This window comes from Buceros rhinoceros, unplaced genomic scaffold (genome assembly GCF_000710305.1).
Source record: "Buceros rhinoceros silvestris isolate BGI_N320 unplaced genomic scaffold, ASM71030v1 scaffold37688, whole genome shotgun sequence".
NCBI classification, from domain to species: Eukaryota; Metazoa; Chordata; class Aves; order Bucerotiformes; family Bucerotidae; genus Buceros; species Buceros rhinoceros.
The window spans coordinates 1-12,173 of NW_010425884.1; the positions used below are offsets into that span (position 1 = coordinate 1).

A 12,173-nucleotide genomic window follows, 5' to 3' on the forward strand; every position below is an offset into this window, starting at 1 on the left:
TTTTTTTTTCCCTCTCAAGTGGAATGGGAGGAGCAGGTTGTATGGGAGCACTGTGTATAAATACTCAGCCCAAGGAAGCCTAGTGGCTCTGGTGAAGTTTAATTTAGATGTCTCTGGGGACAGGCAGATCCTCTGTCTGGAGGGCGGATGGGTTTTCCTCACGTGCAAGGTGACAGTCTTCCTCAGCAGTGGGATTAAGGACTCAGCTGAAAGGGGGTCCCACTCTCTGCCGTGGTGCTGGGGGCTTTGCGCAATTTAAAATGAAAGAGGCAGAGGCTTAGGTGAGAGTAAACTGGTATTGCTGCTCTTGTGGCAGCGGTTTCCAAAGCCACGTAACAGCTGCAGATCAGTGTAAAGTCTAATGCCATCAGTTGCATAAGGAGCCGAGTCAGAGTTCCAGTTGCGTGCTTGAACGCACTCTCTAGAGGAGTTGTTCTCCAGATGATTTGTGTGGTACGTTGTACTTCTGTGGTCTATGCATGACAGCGTAGTGTGTGTGTGAAAGCTTGGTGTGACATGGGAAGACTGGGGGGATTAAGGAAAGGACAGCTTTGAGCTACTAGCTGTGCCACCTCTGTGCCCCCGTGTTAACAGGCGTTATCTGTGTGTATGCATGTGTACACATTTATGTGGGTTTGCACTTCTTAGGATTTGAAAACCTACTGGATAACTTTTTAAAATTTAATCAGGATTTAGTGTTGAGGGTCAGTCAGCGGAAAGCTGGTCTGCTTGCTGAGCTGCAGCAGCAGTTTCTGCCTCCGGCATGCTGTGAGCACCCAGCTTTCTGCCCTTGTGTTTCAGTGCGTAGTTTACTGAGACATAGTTTCTTTTCCAATGCTGATTTTGTTTCTTCTTTTCCAGAAAAAGAGGAAGTTGTTATAAATGGAGAAGATGAAAAAGAATGGAAAGACCACTATTTTGTGGAAACACCTTATGGCTACCAGCTAGACTTGGATTTTCTGAAGTACGTGGATGATATACAAAAGGGGAATACCATTAAGAAACTAAACATCCAAAAGAAGAGGAAAGCCGCACCACCTTCAGTGGGTACCAGAAACTTTGGTGGCCAGTTCAGCGGCTGGACCTCCACAGAGTCTCTCTCTTCATCAAACAGTGATGAGAACAAGCAGTCTTGTCTGGCAGTGAGAAGTCAAGTAACCTCGTCCATCACTGCAAGACCTTCAGTTTCTTTTGAGACATCTCCTTCCTACTTGACTGTCCCTGAGAGTAAGCAGCTTCCTCCTCCCTCCCCCCAGCCTCCTCGGCACAACCTCCATGTAACAAAAACCCTCATGGAAACACGGAGGAGACTCGAGCAGGAGAGGATAATGCAGGTCACGCCTGGAGATGTCCGTAGGCCCCGGCTTTCCAGCTTTGGAGGCATGGGCTCTACAAGCTCACTCCCCTCTTTTGTGGGATCCAGCGGGTACAATCACATGTCACAGCAGCTGCAGAATGGGTATCAGGGAAACACCGACTATGGTGCCTGCTTTAGCTCCTCCTTGGGTAGTTCCATTCGTCACAGTCCCATGAGCTCAGGAATATCCACGCCAGTCACCAACGTGAGCCCCGTGCATCTGCAACACATCAGGGAGCAAATGGCAGTTGCCCTCAAGCGTCTCAAGGAGCTTGAGGAGCAAGTCAAGACCATTCCTGTGCTGCAGGTCAAAATTTCAGTGTTACAGGAAGAGAAGAGGCACATGATGGCCGAACTCAAAAATCAGAGGAAATCCACTCAGAATGACACGTACGGTTTCAGAAAGCGATCCTACAGTGCAGGAAATGCAGAGCAGTGGGAACACATGTCTCAGGTGAGACGAGGTGGAGAACTGTATATAGATTGTGAGGAAGAAGTGGAGAGTGTGGAGCAGAGCTCCCAGAGAATAGAGGAATTCAGGCAACTGACTGCTGAGATGCAAGCCCTGGAGAGAAAAATACAGGATGGCAACTACGAAGGTCCATCAAACATTCAGGTGAACAGAGAAAGCCTGACAAAAGAAGTCCGATCTGTTGCTGTAGGTGCTGATGAGAACATGAATGATGTGGTTATATACAACAGATCTGCAAAGCAACACAAAGAAGTAGGTGTGGGGACAGAGAAGGAAATGAGAGAGTCTGGGGTTGGAGTGACAGAGGCCATGCTTGGCTTGTCTACAGAGGTTGAGAAAGAGATAGAGCTTCAGCAGCAGACCATTGAAGCCCTTAAGGAGAAGATTTACAGACTAGAGGTTCAGTTAAAGGAAACGACCCATGACAGGGAAATGACCAAATTAAAACAGGAGCTTCAAGCTGCTGGGTCTAGAAAGAAAGTGGATAAAGCCGTGATGGCTCAGCCCTGTGTTGTCAGCAGGGTGGTGGAGGCCATTGTACAAATGAGAGACCAAATGGTGGGAGACCATGTGGACATCGCCGATTCATCAGTAGGAAACCACCTGCAGACGAGCAGCGTTGGCACCTCCTGCAGACCTGCTGTGCGTAGTGTGGCTGCTGGCCCTGAGCTGCTGATGAGCCAGTGGCTGGTGAGGGAAAGGACAGGGGTGCGAGACCAGGGCACAGGGAGGTCCACTGAGCTGCGTGATAAGGCAGTGGGTGTAGAGAGAAGCATCTGTGAGACAGGTGTCAACACAGAGGAGCTGGCAAGTGTGCTGAGCCCCCGCCAAATGGCACGGGCAGTTGGAGCAGTGAGGTCTGTGGCCTGTGGGGATTGCTCAGTTGATGTGGTGGTTTGTGCCATCAAGGAGCACGTGTCCCGCGAAACAGCCACGGAGGCTGTCCCCAGGGCAGAGGCAACAGTGATGGCCGTGCCTTCTATGGCTAGCCGGCAAACCAGCACTGCTTTGGAGATGGTGAGCCAGTGCACTAGCACAGAGGTGGCCTCCCTGACAGACTGTGGTACAAACACTGCTCTGAGCAGCTGCGATAAAGAGACCACCACAGAGAGTGTGGAGACACGGAGCGTGGCAGTAGGTGATGGTCGGGTGAAGGACGTACACGCGTCTGCTAAAACGCGTTCGGTTGGAGTGGGCACCTTGCTCTCCAGCCACCCTGGCTTAGAAAAGCCCTCTGCAATAAAAACCAAAGACTGTGGTGTTGGACAGATAAACGTTCATGAGAACTACCTGGTTGGTCTTAAAATGAGGAGCATTGCCTGCGGACCCCCTCCACTGCCAGTTGTGCCGGCTGGCACCAGGAGCATCGGTGTTGGTGGAGAGTCTGTGTGCGAGCCAATCAGTGGTCTGTTGGAAAGCCCTCTGCCTCCACCTGAGCTGAGGACAGGGTTGGATCACTACATTGAGCGTGTGCAGAAGCTGCTGCAGGAACAGCAGATGCTGCTCGCTGAAAATTACAGTGAATTGGCAGAAGCCTTTGGGGAGCCCCACTCCCAGATTGGATCTCTCAATTCACAGCTCATCAGCACCCTCACCTCCATCAACTCCGTAATGAAATATGCCAGCACAGAGGAGCTGCGGAGCCTGGACCTTCAGAAGCAGTGCGTGGAGAGAAGCACCACGACAGGTAAGCCCAGCACTGAGGCACACATTTTGACCGTTCCTTACCAGAGCCACAGGTCAGTCACCTGCTAGGCTGTTGCTTAGTGTGGACACAAGTGTGTAATACTCCCTGATGAAATGAAGATCATAACGTTGTTGCTGGACGTGCCTGTGGGGTCTTCTCTCCAGCCCACCCATGTTAACTGAAAAAACAGAGATGGTGTATCTCTCCCACTCCAGCAGACTCTGAAGGGCCTGATGATGATGGTTCTGATCATGCATGAGAGATACCTAAAATTATGCAGGGTTTGACCACTGTGCCAAGGTGTTGATTCCATTTTATAACTTTAAAAGTATTTGAGGTTAATGCCTGTCAGTCTGGAATTTTGTCCTTCCTTTAAACTTGACATGCAATTTTTAAAAATTGGTGACAGATTGATGGGAGTTGAAAGTCAACATTCAGCGTCTGTATCGAACTGACTTGCTTCCACAGACTGGACAAAATCCCTGGATTTTGTAGTGTTTCTTCCATTGCCTTTATTCCTTGTCCCTCTCAGTGAGAGAGCTGTGGGATGCCTTCCCCATTCCAGCAGGGCTGATTGCTTTATAATAGGCTACTTCAGAGAAACCACTTTGTGTCTTCTCTGTTCCAATAACTGTTTGCCATAATCCTTAATTACAGCCTCATGTTTGAAAGGCATAAGCGGTAATTACTGCTGGAGATTTTGGTGAGACTCAGGAAAGACAAGAATTCGGATTTAAATGTCTCGCATTTTATTTATTAACTTGAAAATCTATTCAATTAATTTGAGGGATTTCTTTATTCCCTGGGGTAAAGTTGCTTACTTGGTGGTGGTGTCGTCATTATTTTTGGATGTCCGATAATCTACTTAAAAACTTAGCCTATTTTTCTAATACCTTGTTGGTGAGTTCAGCCACATTACTACTGAATTTATAAACATAGGCTTACTGGAAACCAACCTGCAGTGCCTAGCAGTGACTAGTAGATACTGTCTTCTTGGTCCTGCCATACAGTGACTGAAACAAGAAGTTAAGAAAATGGGAAAAGCATGCAAATGTGTCTGTCTTGGATGCTGAATTGGAAAAATAATCTTGAGTAAATACCATTTAATGTCAGTGTAATATTATTGGCTAATGTGCTGCTATACAAAGCTCTTGCAGCTTATTTACTGCCTTAACATTTTTTTGTTAGAAAGCAGTTTGGTAAGTCTGATTCTTTTCAGAATCATGTGCTAAATGGAACCATCCATTAACTGAGCTGAGGTAAAAATTTAAGCTTCCCGAAGTAAAGCAATAAGCAACATTTATGTAGCGATAAAGAAAACTTATGATATCCTGTCTGCCTGCATTCAATGTGATACTATATATGCAATGTTATTATCTTGATGGTATGCACTTTATATTTTGGGCTTCTTACAAGTAATGATACTATAATAACAAGAGCATCTAGCAGACACCAGAAGTGTCCTTAAAAACAGTGAACCGGAATTTTTACTAGCTGTAAATCCTCAATTCCTTTCCCTGCTTTTACTGCACAGTATCAAGTGTGTAGTCTAGAGATTTGAAAGTATTTAGACAGAGGTGGAGCCATGGATCATATTTGACTAAAGATGTTCTTACTCGGTCTCAGATTTCACATTCTTGACAAAATTATTCTGGAATAATTTTAATGTGTAATGCCATTATCTTTAGCTGTGGGTGCTGAGTATAAAATCTCTTTTTAGTCTCTGGTGAGAGCTACATACCAGAACTGTGCACATAAATCAAGCTCTGGGCTATAACAGTTTAGATCTATGGATAACTGGAGTAGAAAGGATGTTATAAGCCTGAAATGTTTCCCCTTCTCTTTCTATTAATTTTGAAAATATTGTCTTTACTGCCTCTGTCTGCCAATCCTGCTGCCTTTTCCTGTGTTTTTGCAGATCACGTGTTCCTTCCTTCTGTAGAAGGATTTTTGCAAAGTGAAGCACTAACTGAAATGATTCTGTAAGCACTGGAACTAGTAAAGCGTTTTCTTCCCCATGCATCGCTATCTCATGATAGCTTGTAAGCTCTTAATAAGTCTCTCCTCACATTTAGATCCTTGGATGTAGCTTTTCCTATATCTTGTGTGTGAACTCAGCCAGCACCCCTTTCTTCAGCTCTAGCATCTCAGCCTGATTTCTCCAAAGCTTGTGCAAATACAAACATCCTTCAGAACACTGAGTCTCTAATTCAGTTTGGTTAAAATGAGAAACCAGGTTTAAGTTACTGAAAGAAGCATGAGCTCACAAGCCTTGGTTTTTAGAAAAACAGGCTGAAAATAGAAGCAGAAGCATTTGGTTTCAGATTAGCAGCAATGATGTTATCTTTATTTTATTCAAAGAGCATCCTTAGAAAGCAACTCTTGAAAGGTCAGGTCCTTTTTAGGGCAAAAATACCTGACCTGGCTTTGAGGCACGTGGTTTGGGCACCAGTTTGCCATGTTAAAGCATTAGTGGCCCATACTGCTTCTGATACCTAAGGTAGCACATCTGTAAAGCCAAATTCTTGGCTTTACAGAGCTGATGCTGATACACAGCTGGTGCTGGGGAGACAGGGATATGCTGCAGGGGCATCTGCTGTCTCCCAGCCCTCCACACAGCTTGTGGCAGTCAGTGGAGTTGCAGATAGGAGAGTTGAAGCCTGCTGAGCAGGATGTGGGCTGGCTCTGCAGCTGCCATCCTTATAGACATAAGCCAGGCAGACATCTGAGATGATCTCTGAACCGGGTCTATTAGCAATTAGTATATTGCTTGTTGCAAAATAAACACCTTCACTTCTGTAACTAAGCAACTTCTATTTACATATGCACTGTCTTTCAGAAGCCCTAGTGATATAAGGGAAATTAAATCTGCTGGCCAGACAAGCCAATTTCCACTCGGCAAAGCCATGCTAGCCAGCATTGGCACCTGTTTGTATCCAGATGGATCATAAGGATGTGGGTGCCAAACCTAGATGCTAACTGATCCTTATTCTTAGACCACATAGCATATAGGAGCACTAAGAGAGGTGAGCATGTTCAGGTTCTCCATTGATTGCCACAGAACTTTTGAGACGTTTCAGAAAGTCACATTTGAGTCTGTGTGTGTAATGCATTTTGCAAAATACCAGCCAGGGGCCTAATGTCACTTGTAGGGGTTTTAATTACATGGACTTTTCACAGGTCTTGTAGATGGAAGTCTACAAGGAGATTACAGGGGTGGTGTTTAAAACCAAGTGTTGCTCTGAAAAAATGACCTGAGCATATCTGACCTGAAAATACACCATTGTTTTGCCTCTGTGATCTCTGGAGTATCAGTTTTATGGTCACTTTTTTGGAGCAATCATGACTGAGCACCCCAGTGAAAGCATTACACTAATCATCATGAGGAAGGAGACAACTTCTTGAATTAAGTCTTGAGGCGGTGAAAGGAAGTGGGAAGCAAGGTGGTGTTAAAGTCTTGGGGGGTTAGGAAGACATTATGTGCCATCTCCTAGAAAGATCTTTTTTAAGGTTTTCATCTCTGACTTTCATCCAGAGCTGGAGAGGCAGCCTGAGGGAAAATGGAAAGACAAAAGCAATGGTGGTGGGGTGACAAGCCCATAATTGTCAAAAGCTGGTGTGTAGGACTGATGAGGTGTATTGTAGCCTTGGTTTCTCTCTCTCCATTGCCATCATAATGCAAAAAACCAGCATGGAATTGGAGAAAGCTGTTTTCTCTTTACAGCTTTTATGTTTGACAAAGATTAGAGCCTTTTCTCTGAAAGACCAAGTGGCTTGATGGGTTTGTAGCCCCCGCTTCCATCATCCTAGTGCAGTTGAAGACTTGAGGCTTGCTTGAGGCTCTGGAGCTGGTACTGTTTGAGGCACAGGCATGTCAGTGGATCCTGTGAAGCTTTGGGCTGCTGCAGTCACACTGGTTGTCTACATCTAGGCAAAGCGAATGAAGCTCTCAACTTCAGCTCTGGCACATATACATGTCTTAATGACCAGGTTAACTTCCTGCACAGATGTGCTTGTTTGTGTAACAAACAGGATCCATAGGTGTCTCTGCTGAGGAGAGGGTGACTGACATACCTGAAGAATTTTTCGTGTTCCTTGGAAAGTAGTGCGTGATGCAAAACAGTCATGCTGATGGTCCCATCTATGCCAGATGAGTACTGTTTATTCATGTGTGTCTGGCTGGCATCTCACAGAATACAGTGCCCTTTCTGTGTTTTTCATATGGTGGGTGGTATCTGTTGACCTGCTGGTTGTGACAACATGTAAAGCTCAAATGTCTATGTTGTTCAAAAATGGTAGCAACCTCTGTATTAGAAGCTGAGGTGTTTAGCAGGGTTTTTTTCTGTTTTAAATACCAAGTTATATCAAGAGAAGCAGCGACCTCATCAGTAACTGTCCTATAAAGACATTATTCAAGTAAAAAGCCATAAACCTCTTTAAAGAGATTTGCAGTACCTTTCCTGTTTGTGTTTTAAAACAAGCTTATTACTGTGATTGTTATGTTACTATCATTAGACTATTCGCTGTTTTCATTCTGTGGCAGCATTACACGGAGTGTTCGAATATGAAAGCTGTTCGACCTCCTCATTTATTCTTCAGTTAATAGAGTAAAATTTGCCACAGTGTAAATAATTATTTCTTTCAGATCTATTGCTGCTTAAAGAGTGGCAAGCTTCAGCCTGCTAGCCTGTTAGAGTGGCTTTGGTAAAACCCTAGTTCCCTCCCTGCACTGTGGCACAGGGACACACTGTTCAGGCACTGAGCTCTGTTCAGAGTTCAACTATGAAGGTAATGGGCACATCTTTTCCAAGGAAATGTTGTATTTCAGCAACAGTAAAGCATCAGCTTTCTATTAAAGGAATTGGTTTTGACTTCCACTTTCATCAAACTGCCTTCACAAGCTAGTTTGGGGATGGAAGGCAGCTTCTCAACTCAAAGAGAATGGTTAAAGCAAGAGTGAAAATGATTGTGATTGTTCTTGCAATCCTGTTAAAAGAGCCATCCTGTTACAAAGAGCTGAATGGCAATATTTACCTATGTCTGGGCCCTGCCTTCTGTCAGTTTATCTGACAAAAAATTCATGTGTGGCAATTTTTTGTTCTGAAATTTTAAATTCAATGACTTCTAACTCGGAATGGCTCAGAAGTACCCTTTAAAATGAAACTATGCTTAGTCTTCTGAACGTAACACATTTGTCAGGTGGATGAGTTAATATCAATAGTTGTAAATGTTTAAACATAACATGTTTGCTCATCACTGCCTTGTTATTTTATCTTAGTAGAATGGAGTTTTTCTTCAATAGTTCTGAGGGATAGACCAAATGGAAAGTGGATTAAAAATTATTTATGTGGAAAAAAAAATCTTAAGGATAAAGCAATTTAAGACCACTGGAGAAGACTTTTTGTTCTTCAGTTACAGTAAATTCAGAGGGAACTTATTGCTACCATGAAGGAATCATGCAGTGTGAGGAAGAAATATTTCCTTGCTGTTTGTGCTCCATGCAACATGTATGCACTGTCTTTAACAGGGAGTGTATAAGCTGTCATTGGCTGTTATAAACATACTGTGCAAATAAATGCTTGCACCGATCAACAGGTTAAAAATAAAATCTCTGTGCAGCTACCAGAGGCAGGAAACTTGTGCCCTTCTTTTAGCTGGAAGCCTGTGATGTTCTAGCCAGAGAGCTACATTCTCATCCTTATGGTATTTGATTCCCCTGGCCTCATTTGCACTTCTCTTGATTTTCAGTGGTATAAGAGTGTTGTGAAGTGAAATCATTTTAATAGTAATTCTTAGGTTTGCTTCCATCAGTCTAAATGGAGTTTTTGGTAAAGGCCTTTTTGGTAAAGGCCAGGCCTCTGTTATCAGCACAAGTTCAGCACAAATTCAAGGGAAAAAAAAAATACTGTTTAAAACTCACCCAGTGAGTTCCCTGTACCGGCTTACCACACGACTACTTGTGCTCTTATAAATAGCAGGGAAGGTCTGCAGTTAGGAAGAGAAATAGCATCTTAACAACAACACATGGATTTTATAGGTGCCAGAAATGTCATGGGTAATCTGCTGCTGATGTATAGTAGTTTTGCTGTCACCCTGATTTTCAAAAGGAGCACAAGTGATTTAGGAGAGGATGTTCTTTCTAAAAAATTAAAAATAGATACTCTCATTCCCTCAAACCACTGGGGCTGAAACCTGAAGATGCTTCAGTCACTTGTTCCCATCTGAAATTGGTGGGAGTAGCTTTCTGCATAAGAGTTTATGAACACCTGAAGTCTGTACATTTTTTGTTTTGTCTTACCACGCTTCTGCTTCTGAGTTACTTATGATCCCTTGCTATATTGCAAAATACATTTAGAAATTCCTGGCAGCTCCATGCGATGATTAACTATGCAACATCAATTCTTAGAAACCTATGTCAAGTTTGCATTATTCTCCCACAACAGTAAACAAACAAAAATTGGCAGGGTGAGTCTACCCGAGTGTCTCTGTCTCTGGAGGCAGTGACTCGCTAAATGTTGAACCTGTTGGCTGGTTTACAGTCAGCATTGTATGTCATGACCCAGTGTCACCGAGAAGAATTCTGTGCAAGCATACTCGAGATCTGTGTGAGGTGAGATTAAGAGCCTATTTTAAGGTCAGTGTAAGACTGGTGCTGATCTTCAGCCAGGGTTTCATTTCCACACTTGGGAAGTGTGTGGTGCCTCCAGCCGTGACAGCAGCCTGCAGCCTTGTTGGAGGAAGAGGGAGCTTGGCTCATTCAGCTTTCCGGTTTGTTGACCATAGTGTTGGGTAGCATAGCTGCTTCCTTCATCCATTTTCCCGTGTGATTTGTACGGAGTTGCCAGAACAATGGCTTGTACTCCAAGCATCTTCGTGTTGGCTGTCTTAAAAAGGGGAAGGCCTGAGAGCTGATGTTAAATGCCAATTAACAGCTTGCAGCATTAATGGTGTGGTGGGCCCAAAGCTGTCTTTCGTTTAAGCTCGGGTACTGTAGATGCGGTAAGCATAGACGTTTAACAGCTGTGTTAGGACAATGAGTGCACTGGCCAGTTTATCAAATGCACACTTATATAGGCACTTGTCCTCAAGCCATGATGTCATACTCTTTTGTCAAGTGATGGAAGCTGAGTGGGACACTTTTTCTTCTTCATTTGAAGGCATGGACAACATGCCCACGATCCTGAACTTAGCTAGGAAAGAGCCTGTGAGGCAGGGAAGAAAAGACTGCTACTGTCCTTGTTCTTTCTCTCTGTTCTGCCCTGAAGTTCCCTTCCCAGCTGTGTCCCAGGGCAGAAGGGAGACGCTTAAGGAAGTTCAGACTCTGGCTTTGCGGGGCTGAGCATTGCTGAGGAGGGATGACAGGGTGCACCAAGATGCCATCAGTTCATGTCAGGGAGGACCCCCACTCTGCCCTGCCTGAGCCCTGCTGGCTGCCCTCAGCTCCATCATGCACAAGCCCACCTATGTCCCCAGGACATGCTGTGGTTGTGGCAGCTGCCTTGCCTGACAGAGGATGGAGAGACTTCAGCTGACATTAAACCCAGGCTGCTTTGTAGGCTTTGTATGTCTCTGCTGCTTCAGAACAGGTTTCCTCCACTGTGGCCTTGGTCGTGAGGCTGGAGCAGAACGGATGACCTGCTAAAATAGTTGAGGCAGCCACCACCAGCTGCAGCTGGAAGCACTGCCCTTTGGTACTCTTCAAAAACGGTGGCTATCACCACTGCACGCAAGTGGAGGGAGAAGCAGTTTCCTTGTTTTCCAGCTAAGGGAGTTTAAAAATCATTGGTTTTGGCTTGGCGCTCCCATCTCCTTGGCAGCCCTCTTCTCTTTGGCTAATGGATAAGGGATGGCGCTTGTTGTCAGGAAGAGACCCAACCAAAGTTGGTCACTGCTGCAAAGCAAGAAGAATTGGGCAAGCAAGGACGGGACTTTCCTCTTGATTTCTGTGGTGTGTTTCATCCTGAGTGTGCAGGCATGCCTCTAGAGGGGTTGTTCCTGCACAGAGGGTCACTGGGGTGGCTGACACCTTCACCCCCTTGCTGCCCTGAGAGGACAGAAGCTCTTTGACTATACCTGTAATGACATGTCTGTTGGTACCCTGGTGAATGCCTTTCCCCGCAGGCAGCTTTCCCTTGTAGCTTGGAAGAAGCTATAAGGAGCAGTGGAAGTGGGCAATGGGTCTCATTGCTGGAGAAGGTGCCTTGGCAATGCCTGTGGGGGTAGACTCTGTTGGGAACTTGGAGTTGGGCGGGATCAGGAGCAAAGAGGAGGAAGCTGCTGGGAAGTGACAACCTGTGGAAAAATCAGCTTCATTATGTGCTGTTACAGGGGTAAAAAAGAAAGTGCTGAGGTGAAGAAAGAAGGGGGAAGGGCAGTCTTGCAAGAGCTGTAGAGATGTCAGCTGTGTTTCTAAAAGTAAATATTTTTAATCTATCTCACTACAATATGTTAGCATCCTGTACAGTGCCACTTATGTGTTTGAATGAGCAGGCCGTGTCTTAATCTGTGACAAAAGAAAAAGACTCTGGAGGCATAAGTGATTGAAGCAAGCTTTGAAACAAGGAAGTGTTAGTGTTTAAAGTAAGTTAAACATTATCTTATTTTTTGTTGAATTGCTAGTAAGATGACTTAAGGAGGAATTGGGAGGGTGGGGGGGG

General features: G+C 44.9%; 1 protein-coding gene across 1 annotated transcript in view; it reads left to right on the plus strand.

Moving 5' to 3' along the window:
• The first annotated feature begins 864 nt into the window (after positions 1 to 864).
• KANK1 (KN motif and ankyrin repeat domains 1) overlaps positions 865 to 12,173 on the plus strand; it is a 26,838-nt gene continuing 15,529 nt past the window's right edge. Inside the window, exon 1 of the mRNA XM_010141290.1 lies at positions 865 to 3,516. Within this exon, the coding sequence (XP_010139592.1) occupies positions 1,293 to 3,516 (2,224 nt within the window). The 5' untranslated portion in view covers positions 865 to 1,292. The remainder of the gene's footprint in view (positions 3,517 to 12,173) is intronic.